We start from the raw sequence: 14,190 nt of genomic DNA on the forward strand, positions 1-14,190 counted from the left end.
ATTTCAAACGAGATTTACCTATTAAAGAAAGATGAGAGTCAGACAAACACTCAATTCCGGATATTGACAACCCCACATTTGGTGCATCTTTTTAGGAAATAAAAGTGATACAGGAAAACTCGAAGTGGCTATACACGGATCAGGCTGTCAATGTGCCATTGGACGCAACAGCAAGATCGAAGGCAGTCACAGCCCAGCAGGGGAGAGTAAGGCTGCTTTGGGAAACCAGACGTCTGTACGGTGAAACAAGGACACCAAGCAAAGTGGTGAGTCAGGATCGAGTGCAATGGGCGACAGGCTCACAGTAAGTGAATTTCACGGAGCACGAGTGTAACTCTCGCAAGGTTGAACGTGTAGGTCTTAAACACTGCAAGGGTCTGAAATTCCAGCGACCCTCAACATAAATGGCCTCCAGACCTGCAAGTTACCTGCTAATGCTCAAATTAGCAGCAAAATAAAGTTAAGTAACTTACTGGAAACATTTCCCAAGAGGTATTCACAGAAACGAAAGAAAAAAAAAAAAAAACAGGGCAGTGCAGAATTCATAGCTATGCATGTAATATGTGTTATAGTCACTTCACACAGAGCAATACTGAAAAGGGAGATCATAAATGGATCTGTGCACAGGGTTCAGGAAGAACCTGAAGAGTCCATGACTTAAAAAAAAAGTTAATATGTAAAAGCATATAAACTTAGCATGCTATATTTCATGGCAAAGTGACAAATGCTATTCAAAGAGAATTGGAACTATGACTCTCTTGACATTTAAAAGAAGTGAAAAAGAAAAAAAAAGCACAAAATTCCAGAATACCTCCTAAAAGCCTGAAATTATATATATATATATATATATATATATATATATAATTTTGCTTATCTTTGGATTTCTGTGAGGTTCCCTTTTTTTTCTAAACAAGAAATGCAACTTGCACTGACAATGCCAGATGGAACATGCTCCATCCTGCTTGTGAGTTTCTGGGTAAGAGATTAAATCTTCAGCACAAAGAAGAAATAAATGAGTTCCTGAAAAACAGTCACAACTAAGACTGACAGGCAGGACCAGAAGTGTGCATATAACACTTTGTCACACATCGTTCTAACATACCGTCACTAACTGCTGGCATTAGGCAACTTCTTTCCTCTCCAAATTACAAGATGAGGAAACAAAGGCATGCACACATGGTGCAGCATGGAGCTTTCAACTTCTAACGTGGAAAAAAGCAACAACAGAGAAGGAAAATGGCAGATTTATGCATCCAGTTTAGAATCCTTTTTTTTTCTCCAGGACTCTTTCAAAGGTATTAACTGCTCTACTACACTTCAAAATCCCAATGACCTTAGCTCGCAAATTGACAAGGAAAAAAAAAATTTAGCTACTAGCGACTGGCTTTCCAGCTATCCAGTTTGCCACCTCTTAGGACATATCCCAAGGGTCAAGACAGCTTATGGTACAGACATCTTTGCAGATACGAAGGTGGTGAAGGACTTCATTTCTACCTCTAAAAACTTCTATCTGTGGCAGTAGGAGAAATGACAGCCACCCACAGGCCACCTTCTTCTTCGATCCTTTCACTGATGTGCGCACCCATCCTAGACTAGCTGAGTATATACCTGAGAAACATTAGTGTTAAAATATTGCCCTTTACAAAGACTGGTAGCTGGGGCCAAAGTGCAGAAAGCAACAGTCTTCCCTCGGTTTGTTTCACTGTTAGTGTCACAGTTTTTAGAGCTTCTGGTGCCACACGCCAATCCGCACGCAGTGAGGACAAACTCTGCTCAGATGAAACCCCAGTCAAATAATTCATCCTTCTACAGAGCACACTAATGACAGCTTAACTGGTTCACAGGTTTCAAATCCCTAGTGTCCAACGAAAGTCATTAGAGTTCTCTAGAAAGAAATATGTACAATTGCTAAAGGGACCGTCCAGGGTATTGTCTGCAATTATTCCAGTTAACTTGGTATCAATGCTTTGCCTATGGCTGTTATTTGGTTCAATGGCAGAATAAGGCGATGCTTTTAACAATTTGCAATTGAATTCTACACACACACACACACACACACACACACACACACACACACACACACGTACGTCAGGCACGTGACCCAAAAAATACAAAAGAAAAGCATAGAGGGCTTTGGTGGGAGGGAAGGGGTTCTAAATAAATTAACATCTTTACAGATAAAACACTTGGATTGCAGAAATATCACTGAGGTTTTTGAGAAGGCCGTGCATTGGTTTGCATGCTAGAAGGTAACTTTTTTGAGGATTTCTCAGCAGACTGCCTGCAACCAGGAGACGAGGGCACTCCAGAATCTAGCTGGGAAGACTTGGATTTGCGAGCGGACAGCAGGGAATGTTTAGCAGAAGCAGGGTCCTTGGAGGCAAGCTGCTCTTTTCCAACTGCATTCACATTTGGCTGCTGGGAGCCTAGCGCCTGGGAGCCTTTCTCTGCCTTGTCATCCACTGCACTCTTAGAGACGGACTTGACTGAGCTCCCGCCCACTTTCTTGGACAACAAGGTTGTCTTGCCAAGATCCGTCGACCGCCGGGTTTCCTTCTGTCTCAAGGCTGACTTGAAGAAGGACAGCCCCTTGTCCTCCGACTTGCTGTCCCTCTTCAGACTGGCCTTCATGTTCATGCTGGGGGAGCGCAGGCTGGCCATGGAGGAGCTGCGGACGTGCTTTCCGTCCCCCCTGCCGTCCCCGGCTCTGGCCTGGCTCACGCGAGGAGAACTGGGTTTGGGGCTGGAGGTGACGCTGGCTCTGTCGGAAACCAGGCTTTGTCTGGAGCCCTCTCTGCTTAAGCTCCTGTCTGAAGTCCTGCTCTTCCCAGGAGGGAAGGGGCCCCTCGGGGCAGGGCCTGAGGCTTTTTTGGCGGATGAGGAGGAAGCACTGTCAGTGAGGGAAGAAGCTGACTTCTGCTTCTGGAGCGAAGGAGATGACACGGAGTCCTGGGATTTGGGGGAGGACTCCTTTGGGCGGGCAGGGGAGGAATGCCGTCCACTGGCCCTGGAAGAAGAATCGGCTTTGCTTCGGGAGCGGGAGGGCTTTACAGAAACTTTTACAGGAACAGGAGAAGAAGGGGATGTACTGCAAAGAGATGATTCCTGGCTGGCCAAGACTGGTCTCCCCTTCCGCAAGCTTCTGTTTGGCTCAGGAGCGCCTCTGGAGCCGGGGGATCTCCTGGCTGTGCTCTCCGATTTCTTTGCGAGGGAGTCTGGGTGGCTTGGAGGTTTCACCTCTTTGACTGGAGAGCTGTCTACAGAATCGCTCTGATCCACATAAGCAATCTGGTTATTGTTATCAAATGGACCTGATATGGGGGGCAATGGATCCCCTTGTACTGAGCTTTTGCTCTGTGTGTCTACAACACTGGAGTTCAACTTGCGGGTGTCTGACTCGTCTTTGAACACACCTTCCATGACAGCCAGAGGGGCCCGACCCACAGCCTTGTGCTCCCGTCGACTGTGACTATCGCTTGAGTCCTGATAACTGCTGGACAGGTTCCTCAAGCTACCAAAGCAAGAGATGGAAACCTTGTCGTCCACTGCTTCCCCGATCTTCTCCAAGGTGGAGGCGGAGGTGTGAATCGGAGAGTCCCCTGAGAAGCGGGAAGGGGAACTGGAACGCATCTGCAGCTTAGCAGACAGGGACCAGGAAGGTCTGATGCAATTTTCATTGACGGCCAAGGGGCTGGTGACAGAAGATCTGGATGACAAGCTCTGGCGCTGGACGCTTCTCACGAACGGTCGAGTTGAGAAACCTCCTGAATGCAGCAAAGAGAGTGGCGTTAAGCTAAACCTACCAAATGTCCTTACTAGGACATCCAGCTAAGACGGTAGGAAATCAGGGGGTCTGGGGTCAAGGAGTAGTCATGTGATTTTAACTCTTCTGAGCCCAGATCCTTTCCCTATGAAATATGGGCATTCTAACTTGAGGATCAGCAAACCACCTTCTTGCTCAACATCAGAGGTCAGCAGACTTTTCCTCTAAAGGCCCAGACAGGAAACATTTTAGGCTTTGTGGGCCAGCTGCTCAACTCTGCCACCCTAGTGCGAAAGCAGCCACAGGCAACAAACAAATGGGCGTGGCTGTGTTCCAATAAAACTTTTTTTTTTACACAAATAAAGGCAGGGGCCATATTTGGCCTGTGGGCTATACTCTGCTGACCCTTGCTGTAACTCACAGAGCTACTATGAGAATTAAATAAAATCTTAAAAGTCCTGTGCCCAGCAAGGCACCTGGCACTGCACAGCTGCTCAATAAATGTGAGCTACTTCATTTACAGCTTCTTCATCCTATTAAGAACACTGGGGCCCACAGCAGTGCAGTCCTTGCCCAAGATCACACGGACAGAGGCAGAGCTAACACCAGAACCGCAACCCCTTCCCCCCAACTCAATGCCACAGGTAGGCGGGCCTGTAATCGTTGACTATGAAAGCAATCAGTGGAAAGCCTCCAAGGAAAATATTCATAATTAGAGCACTATACTCCTATTTTAAGTGACTTAAAACTTCCACAGAAAATATTCTAAATTAAATTCTCCACACACTTGATGCTGTAGCTGTGGTATTAATAAAACTCTGTCTGGATGAGATCCTAAGAGATAGGCCCTGTTCTGTGGGCACCACCCAGCACCACTGCATGGTGATGGTGCTGATATCGATTTCGCCAACTACACCGTTTAAAAACAGACTGGGGCCAAACCATATCTAGGCTTACCGTTAAAACAACAGTGAATTCTAGGTTTAAAGGCTGTGCTGAAAATAACCTCTAAATAATAAACAAGCCAAGGTTCACTGGTCAGTTTTTCATAAAATGTCAGGAGCTACAGACAGGAGCTTCACAGTTACAGCCCAAGACTCTTTTTCTACAAAAAAAGAAGCAACAGCCAGAAGCAAGGGTAGAGCTGGAGCTGCGACAGAGCTCTCGTCTGCCCTTCCTCTTCCAGCCTCCTGAGCGCCACGAGGAGCGGCTACTGGACGTGATGGAACTGCTGACCACAGAATGAGGCCTGCTGGGGGATGAGTCACTGTCCTCGTTATAGAAGCTGAGCTCACTCTCCCCTGCTCCTCCCAGCTCTCAGGGCTCCGGCTGCCCGGCCCTCCCCACACCACCTGGGGTCCCCGTGAGAACCGAGGGCTGTTCCACCACTACTCAAGCGGCAGCTGAAGGCAAAACACTGGAGCTCAATTTTTATCAGATTTTCAAAGCTTTTATACTGTGACTATCTTCAAAATTCCTAAAAACTACCTTTATGCAAAGGCAAGAGCTTTTGTTCTAGATGCTCTGCACCCACAAGGGCACACCACAGATCCCTCCAGGGGAGAGAGCGCAGTGGGAAGGCGAGAAGCTGAGCGAGTCAGGAGCCTCCACGCCAGGCCCCGCACACCAGGCGGCCCTCGGCAAACCACAACCTCGCTGAGTCCCCTCACAGCTGCTCTGAAGATTTCAAACAGCGCTTTGAAAAAAAACATACATTACTGTACAGAGTTAAAGCCCCAGCCTCCACATTAGACCTTTAAAGTGGAAAACAACAGAGTGGAAGGAAAAAGTGCTAGGTCACAGAGGAAGAGCAAATGACCCTGTTATATAAAATGCTCCTCGACATGAGGGAGCCCGTGCTGTGTCCGTGAGTTGCCATTTTGGAAATCTGTCAGCGAAACCCAGACCCACCATCATCTTCACTCCTTTCCCCAGTCATCTCCACAGACTCAGACAGCGAGGCTAGGGAGGTGCGTCTGGAGGAAGCTGCAGAGGTCACGCTGGCCTGCTTGCTCCCCGGGAGACGGCTCACCCAGTGTTCACACAAGGAGGAACTTGTGGAGCCTGCAGGAAAGGAAGTGGGCGCCGAGGTCAGGCCAGAATCCTGCCTGTGCCACACACGCCCTCACCAAGGGCTGCTGCCCGGGCGGCGGGGGACCTCACCGCCAGGTCAGCACTAACTCCCAGGCCCACGCTGTGCCCGCTCGAACGTCGCCTGTTGGGATGAAAAGGACAGACGCTCACACAATGTTTGCAGTAATAAAATCCAAGTACAGGGATGGCTACTTCAGAACACAAAGTCCGAGTCTTAGTGCTGGCAACAGAATGGAACAGATACAATCGTGCATATATTCATCTATTCTACAAACATTCATTAAGCACTACAGCCCAGGCACTGCTCTAAGCACCTGCAGGAACACTTCTGACAGAGAAGAAAGCAAGCGGCAGTGCGCTGTTATCTTCCTGGCCTGTGCGGTGGGGCCTTTAAATCATTTTCACAGTATTCATATGTAAACACACACACACATGCACACACAAGGCCACGTGCCACTGTGTCCTGTCTGTTCCAGGGAGGCCCTTAAATATATATTGGAGCAACAGAAACTGCTCTTGAAATGGAGAACATGAAGACACATGACTATCTAGAGTAGATCTCAAGAGGGTGTCATTTCTGAGCCTATCTCAGACTCTGGAAAGCACTGAGGGACGGCACTAGAGCCCTGGAGTTCCCGCTTTCTGGGAACTAAGAGCAGCTACGGACAGACGGCTGTACTGGGTGGGGTTTGACTCCAGCAGGGCTCACTCTGCTTCAGTGATGCTTCCTTTTAGCGGCTACCAACTTACCCCTCGCACGCTTCAAGGGGAGCAGGGATTAATAACTGATCACAAACTGCCATGTCCCAATCCTCTGTCCTATTCTCTAAACTCCAACTCTGCATTAGGAAGCATTCGTCCCCCTGTTCGGACTGTGTGTGGCTGCATCAACGTCACGCGTGGGTACTGGTTCCAAGCACAACAAGCTAGATCCCATCAAGCTAAATCCAAGCCATCTAATATTTTTATAGCCTCCCCTAACAGAATAGGCCAATCTTAGTGGAAAAAAGAACAATTTCTAATGGTGCTTTACCCTTTACAAAAGGCTTTAATGCACATTTACCTAATCTGTTTCACACAACGACCCCACGAGGCAGGTAGGATCAGTACACCCATATTACAGATGACACATATGTGGCTCGGGTGGGACATGCTCGAAGATAACCCGACCAAAATGTGGCAAGGCCAAGTCTCAGCTCTATTTCCAGTCCCTCGACTCTGAGAGCACTGGGCTGCGCTGCTTCTTAGCTCCCTCACTCGTTTATTTACTCCGTAAGGAAACACCACGAGCGCGCTTTGAGCCAGGCTCCACTCCACCTCCATTGGAACTCCTGGTTCACAGCTGCTGGCACATTCCACCCCCATTTCCTTTAACTGCAACCATTCTGGTTTCCAGATTAAATGCAAACCTGAGAATTAATCTGATCCAACCAACAGAATCACAAGACCTCCTGGAGAAGTTCTCTGGACCATCAACTACAACCTTCTGCTCTCAAGACAAACCACCCAAGAGTAGAGTGGCCCTACCTGCCACCGAGCTGTTGGCCGACCATGACGGTATAGCTGTCCGCCTCTGGTAGAAAAGGATGTACGCCGTCTGCGTGCAGACCTCGTCTTCCGACAGCTGCTGCACGTCACTGTCGTCGAAGCAGTACCAGAGGCCGTCCACGGAGTTCTTGCAGTATGCTGCCAAAAAGAGCCCACCAGCGATCAGCACCAGGGCGGCCGCGATGGCCACTCCACTTGACCCACAGACACCATGTCTCTGGCTCATATAATTAATTCAAGAACTTTTTAAGGCTGCAGATAGTAATACAGAAAGAGGTAAGAAATCCACATTCTAAATCACACTCAGGCAAAATGCTTCAAGAAATTCCAAACTATTCCAAATGGATGAAATTCTATTTAATTTTAGAAAACACAATCTACTTCTTTAAACCAGTGGATTTCAACCAGAGATGATTTTGCCCCAGGGGACACATTTTTGACTGTCACAACTGGGGGTGGGGGCGTGGGGAGGGTAGGGTGCTAGTGCAATCTAGTGGGTAGAGACCAGGGGCGCCACTACACATCCCACCATGCGCGGGACAGTCCCCACAATACAGAATTACCCAGCAAAAATGTTACTGTACCAGTACGGAGAAACCCTGTTTCAAGCATGTTATAACAGTTTAGTGCTTCTTAGAGTCAGAAAACAACAGAACTAGAAATGATGATATTATTAATGAGAGCAGTAGCTAACATTTGTTTAGCACTTATTATGTTCATCTCATTTGATCCTATGAAATTTGTTCTATTATCATTGCCATTTTACAGAGGCTCAAAAAGATTAACCAGCTTGCCCAAGGTCATGCAGCTGGTGAAGGGCAGGGGCCAGCTCATTACAGGATTATCTAGTCCCTGAGCTTAAAGCCTTACCCCACCCTGCCTCCCTCAGAGGCAGCACAAACGATGCCTGATGGAAGGCCCCTGGCAAACTGAGAACACTGGAGCTCATGAATGCATGCGGCCTTCCCTCCAGTCCAAACTCTAAGCTGAGATAAAAATAAAGAGCACTCAAGTACCAGCAAGGACATGGCTTAGTGTTCATGGAGCCACATCAGCCTGTGAATCGATCAAGGAGTGTGATAAGCTTGATCCAGAAAGGTACACTCTTACAATTCTTTCTAAAAAGACCCATTTATTGGGGTGAAAATAAATGAGTGCTAGAATATTTAGCTGAACGCTGGAACAGGCTCAGTAGGGCCCCGGAGGCAGGACACGTAAGGTCCCGAGTGGCACCAGGAGTGACTCCCTCGATAGGCCACAACCACTTTGCTAAGTATGGACTCCTAGGAGACGAAAGGGACCCGGAAGAGGAAGGGCTATACTTCTGCTCTTCTTTTTCCCGAAAAAGAAGAGCAGAGGAAGAACCTATGACTGTAGGGAGGAAAGTCACCTGCAGCTGTGGACTCACTGGAACCAGACGGCAGAGAAAGGGAGACACAAGCAGCAAATGGAGCTGGTAAAACAGCAACTGCTTGGTCAGTGGTGTCATCAGGCTTGCTGGATGAACGACCCAGCTGGTGAGGGGCTGCTATTCGTGAGTGGGAGTGGGAGGTCTGTAAGGGGGAACGTGCCCGAGAGGAGGTGACAGAGCAGCCTGTACCAGCTTCAGTCCGTTTCTCCTCAGGATGGTCTGTCCTCCGTCACAGTGTGGAAACTAAGGCAGCACAGGGACTCATGAATGGGTCAATGACGTATTTATAAAATAGTTCTATGTGCTTTTCTTCCCAGCGCTATTTTCTGCAGTATTTCCTAGACCAGTGCCACTCAAATTGTGGCTCACAGACTGGTGCCAGTCCATGAGATAAGCACCACAACGAGGTAAGCATTTAATAACATTCATAGCAATCTGATAATGTGTGATACTTTTATTGTGTTTTTGTAAAAGTACTGGTTCATGAAGGATTGAACATTTTAAAAAAAGGTTTAAGAAATGTTTTAAAAGGTTCCTCATCACAGATGGTTTGAGAAGCACTGTTCTAGACTCCTTACGCAAGTCAGCCACACATGTACCATGTAATTATAGTTAGAACCAGTGCAAAATAAAAGAACACATTAAAATAAACACTCCAAATGAAAGCTTAAAAACAAGATATCTTTAACTCAACAATGCTGAGGTACTTAAAATGTTCTCATCAGAAAAGCAGCCGTATGGCCTAAGCACGGGAAGGGGATAACAACGCAGAAAATATCCGAGCCCCTCGTCGGTAACAGGCCCCAGGAGGCAGGCACGAGCACTTCTGCCTCCCTCACATTGTCGCCAGGTTTGAATAAGGTTACCCACCTAAGGTCACAGAGCTAGGAATACGTGTCTAGCTTCTAACCCATACTCCTCTCACTAATTTGTACTGCCTCCAAGGCAGTTATGGGTTTCCGGGCACTTTCCAGAGTCTATGCTATACAAAGAGCAACATAACAGGCGAAAATCTGGCACTGTCCGATTTTCCTCAACAATTTCTTGCTAGAAACCACACAACGTGCTCACCCATATTTTCCTGAGAAACACTGTTATACACAGGAGATTCTTTACCAAAGCTGAAGCTACATGAACACCAACCAGTGATGCTGGCAAAGGCATTACTTCACCAGCTAATTAGTGAAATTAAATTCCCTCTAAGTCCCTTTCAATTCTCAGAGTCCCTGAGTATATAACTCTGTGACTCAGTATCGAAGAATGCAGATATGACCAGGAATGCCACAAAAGCAAAAATCCAACTAGACACACAACACTTATTATACAAGTGGCCCCCCAAAATATAAATATAACATATGTAAGACACAAAATACAGTATTAAAATTTGGCTTAAACCAAAACACGAGGTAAAACATACTTAAGCATTTCATTAATATTAACTTTGTCTTCTACGGACTTTTCAATAGATCCTCTGTCCCCTTTTTCTCCTTCAAGTACTTCCGAGGGCAAGTAGAGGCCATCCAAACGGCTCCACTACGAGATACACTCCAGGTCGGGATCATTCCTCTCACAAGTGACTGCTGCTGGCAGCGTACTGAAAGAACTAGAACTAAATGGGTTTCGAGAACAAAAGATTGTTGTGTCCAGTCACACTCCACGTCCCCTGTCTCCTGAGGAAGAGCAGGTTGAGAGAGTAACTGTGCTGGGCCAAGGAGGGGGGGTCTGGGGCCCAAGAGGCTCCTTCACCGTGTTGCAGGGGTCTCAGGGTTAACTGCCGGGGAACGGTCTGAGAGAGACTGAAACACCAACTGGCAGAGCCTACCCCCCTCTACCTCCCCCTACCTTTATGAATCACTAGCACCCTGGGGTCTTGCTGCAGAAACCACTGAACTGCAGAAACAAAAAGTCCCAGAGAAGTGTTCATGCCAAATAGGCTGAGTGAGAAGGACGCAGAAATCCGAGTCCTGGCCACCTATACAGTAGGAGGACCCTCACATCAAGTCCCCCGACATACAGATGTCCAGGCAAGAAGCCCCCAAATCTACCTGCCTCCCCAGCATGCATGAATTCCCCTAACCCAATAATTCCATTTCTGAGACTCAATCTCAAGGAAATACAGAATTAAAGTACAGAAAAGGTGACTACACACAAATATGTCCATCAGTTATCTTCAAAGTTAAAAACCAGAAACAATGTATGTGTTCAACAGTGGGGAATGGTTATATCACATTAGAGTTCCATCAACTGAATATTCTTTGGTCATTAAAAATAATATTTATAAAAATTAAGCATCTGTTGGGACTTCCCTGGTGGCACAGTGGTTAAGAACCCACCTGCCAATGCAGGGGACACAGGTTCAAGCCCTGGTCCGGGAAGATCCCACATGCCATGGAGCAGCTAGGCCCGTTCGCCACAACTACTAAGCCTGCGCGCTAAAGCCCATGAGCCACAACTACTGAGCCCACATGCCACACTACTGAAGCCCGTGCACCTAGAGCCCGTGCTCTGCAACAAGACAAGCCACCACAATAGAAGCTCGTGCACTGCAATGAAGAGTAACCCCTGCTCGCCACAACTAGAGAAAGCCCGCGCAGCAACGAAGACCCAATGCAGCCAAAAATAAAATAAAAATGAAAACAAATAAATTTATTTAAAAAGAAAATTAAGCATCTGCCCCATTAGCCCATAAGGGCCTCATGTGTAGGCAGCAGGTTACTAATCCCAATAGCTTCTCCTGACCCTCCAGAAGGAGGCTGCTCTGACCACTCTCTCCTCCAGCCCCTGCTCTGTTCACACTTCAACCACAGAACCTAATACACATCCTGCTCTTTCATTTGAAGTGTACCTACACCGCCTCAACCACTTGATTACACTCTTGGAAGACAGAGGTCGAGATCTTTTCATTTCCAGTGTGTCTCTGATGTGACACAGATCAGTGCAAGCAAGACATAGAGGAGGTGTTCCATAAAGGTTCACCTGAACAGAGCATTGGACATTTAAAAAAAAGGCCAATCAGGCCGATCACAACAGTATAAAATAATGGCCAGAACGTACAGAAAAACACTGGAAGGAAACATCACATATCAAAATGTCACCTACATACAATGGGATATTATCAGCCTTAAAAAGAGGAAATTCTGACAGACGATGCAAAGTGGGTGAATCTTGACTGCATTATGCTAAGTGAAATAAGCCAGACACAAAAGGACAAATACTGTATGATTCCACTTACATGTGGTACCTAGAGCAGTCAGATTCATAGAAAGAATGGTGGCTGCCAGGGGATGGGCGAGGAGTAAACAGGAAGTTACTGTTTAATGGATGCAGAGTTTCAATTTGGGAAGATGAAAGAAACTCTGGAGATGGACAGTGGTGATGGTTGCACAAAGATACGAACGTACTTAATGACACTGAACCGTATGGTTACAAATGGTTCAAACGGTAAATTCTGTTGTGTTTATTTTACCACAGTTTCTAATAATGTTACCATTTTTTTGAGCCCTAATCTCATGGGTTATTTCTGAGTGATAATCTCGTGGGCTGATGGCACTGTTCCGTCTGTCTCTCTCTAGTCTCTAAATTTCATATGATGAGCACTATTGCTTTGACAAATGAGAAAGTAAATTTAACCATACAGCAAAAAGAAAACCCCTTCCAAGTCATTCTAAAGACACTATAAAAGTGGTTCACAACCACTCCAAATAAAAGAGATGTTAGGTCCTCAAGGAAGCAGAGCAAAACTTTAAACGGGGCATGCAGGTAAGGTCAAGAAAGCAAGTCCAGGGTGAGCCAGACGATGTCACCCATCTGCACACACCATTCCCTGCTTGGGTCAGAGCCCGACCAGACGATCTAACTCAGGGCAGAGAACCAAAGGATGAAAACTGCCCTCATGGTTGGCACACTGCCTGCTGGAAGAGAAAGCGAGGTTCTAAAGCAAAGCAACCCTGTCACAAGCAAAACATGTCGGGAGGAATCGTCAGCACAGGCGCCCGGCCTCTCGCGCTGCAGACCTGTGTAGTGCCCCCCTTGCATGGTGCCGTGATGATTGCACACAGCATACAGGTCATAGATGTAGTCCTCAGGGTCCCGCCCGAGTCCGTAGGGCCGTCTCCATGGAGACCAATGGGATGGCAAACTCCAGCTGCTCTGGCTTCTCTTAACCACGTGAGGTGTCATGTCCAGGCCAGTCAGAGGGAACTTCACCATGTTCTGAAGTTTCATACGCTTGTCTCCTTCCTGTGGCAAGAAGAAAAACAAGTTCTGATGATATTTTCGTGCAAGCAAGATGGTAGATCAGTTTAGCGTGAAAGGCAGACCCTATCGACTGAAGTAGGGTTGAGTTACCTATCTGATGTCTCCAAAGACACATACAATACAGGGAAACAGATTAACAGTTTTATCTAACTGGAGGAACAGGTTTTAATACCACCAAAAATGGAACCAGCAATGATCTATATATAAGGGATAATGAGCCTTCATTGCCTTACCTGATAAAGGGCTCATCCTGAAACCTCTGTCACGAAAGAGGCATGAAAAGTAATGGAATAACAACATATGTGAAGGGAAAGCACAGTGCTGGCACAGAACAGCCATTCACAGAACAGGGCCTCTTTCCTTCCCAACTCCTCTGACAAATTAACAGTTAACAGTGACTTAATATAGTCATTTAGTTGACAATCTTGGGCGATCTGTATTTCCCATTAAGCCCACTGGGAAATCCATCAGTTGAGTAGATATTTACCAAATGTTTCCTGTGTCTATGGGAGCTTTAAAAAATTAATCGGGCACAGATAATTCCCATCCCAAGGAACTATGGACCTACTAAGGGAAGAAAAATGTTCCGAAGAGAAAGGTAGGATGGATCTTGCATGGTCAGGAAGGTCAGGCTAAAGAACCTGGACCTTGTTCTGCAGTCAAGGGAGAAGCACTGAGGCTTTGAGGGAGGAGGTGATGCCATCAGAGCTGCCATTAAGTAGTGCCCAAAACATGGCAGAAAGGGAAGAGCAGTGTAGGTTACGAAACCAATGAAAAGACACTGCAACTGCAACCAGCTCGGAAGTATCAGAAGTTGGAACTGGCAGGATGACAGCAAGAATGGGGAGAAGGGGACACGTACAGGAGGCAGTGGAGAGGCACAACCAGGCCGAAGAGGTGACTGCCTAGGTGACAGGGAAAGAAGAGTCAAAGATGACACTGCAGTTTTGAGTTGGGGCGCTGGAAGGGTGATGATGTCTTCAAAAGAAACAGAAAGCAAAGGAAGCCAGTTTGTGTGTATGGAAGGAGACAGAGAAGCTGGGTTCAAACCCTCAACTGGCCGTCCCCCTGAAAGATCCCAATGGAAGCGTATAGCTGTGACACTCAGGGCAAGTGC

The 14,190-nt window shown here is 47.0% G+C and overlaps 1 protein-coding gene across 2 annotated transcripts in view; it reads right to left on the reverse strand.

The window, feature by feature from the left end:
• Nucleotides 1–814: 814 nt before the first annotated feature.
• Nucleotides 815–14,190, reverse strand: part of USP31 (ubiquitin specific peptidase 31) — a 70,941-nt gene continuing 57,565 nt past the window's right edge. The window contains exons 13-16 of one of the 2 annotated variants that reach the window (XM_032605286.1): nucleotides 12,830–13,055; nucleotides 7,385–7,543; nucleotides 5,675–5,827; nucleotides 815–3,764 (exon numbers count right to left, since the gene is read on the reverse strand). In XM_032605286.1, the coding sequence (XP_032461177.1) occupies nucleotides 2,203–3,764; nucleotides 5,675–5,827; nucleotides 7,385–7,543; nucleotides 12,830–13,055 (2,100 nt within the window). In that variant the 3' untranslated portion in view covers nucleotides 815–2,202. The remainder of the gene's footprint in view (nucleotides 3,765–5,674; nucleotides 5,828–7,384; nucleotides 7,544–12,829; nucleotides 13,056–14,190) is intronic. The other variant, XM_032605287.1, reaches the window with a different exon arrangement.

This window comes from Phocoena sinus, chromosome 15, assembly GCF_008692025.1.
Source record: "Phocoena sinus isolate mPhoSin1 chromosome 15, mPhoSin1.pri, whole genome shotgun sequence".
NCBI classification, from domain to species: domain Eukaryota; kingdom Metazoa; phylum Chordata; class Mammalia; order Artiodactyla; family Phocoenidae; genus Phocoena; species Phocoena sinus.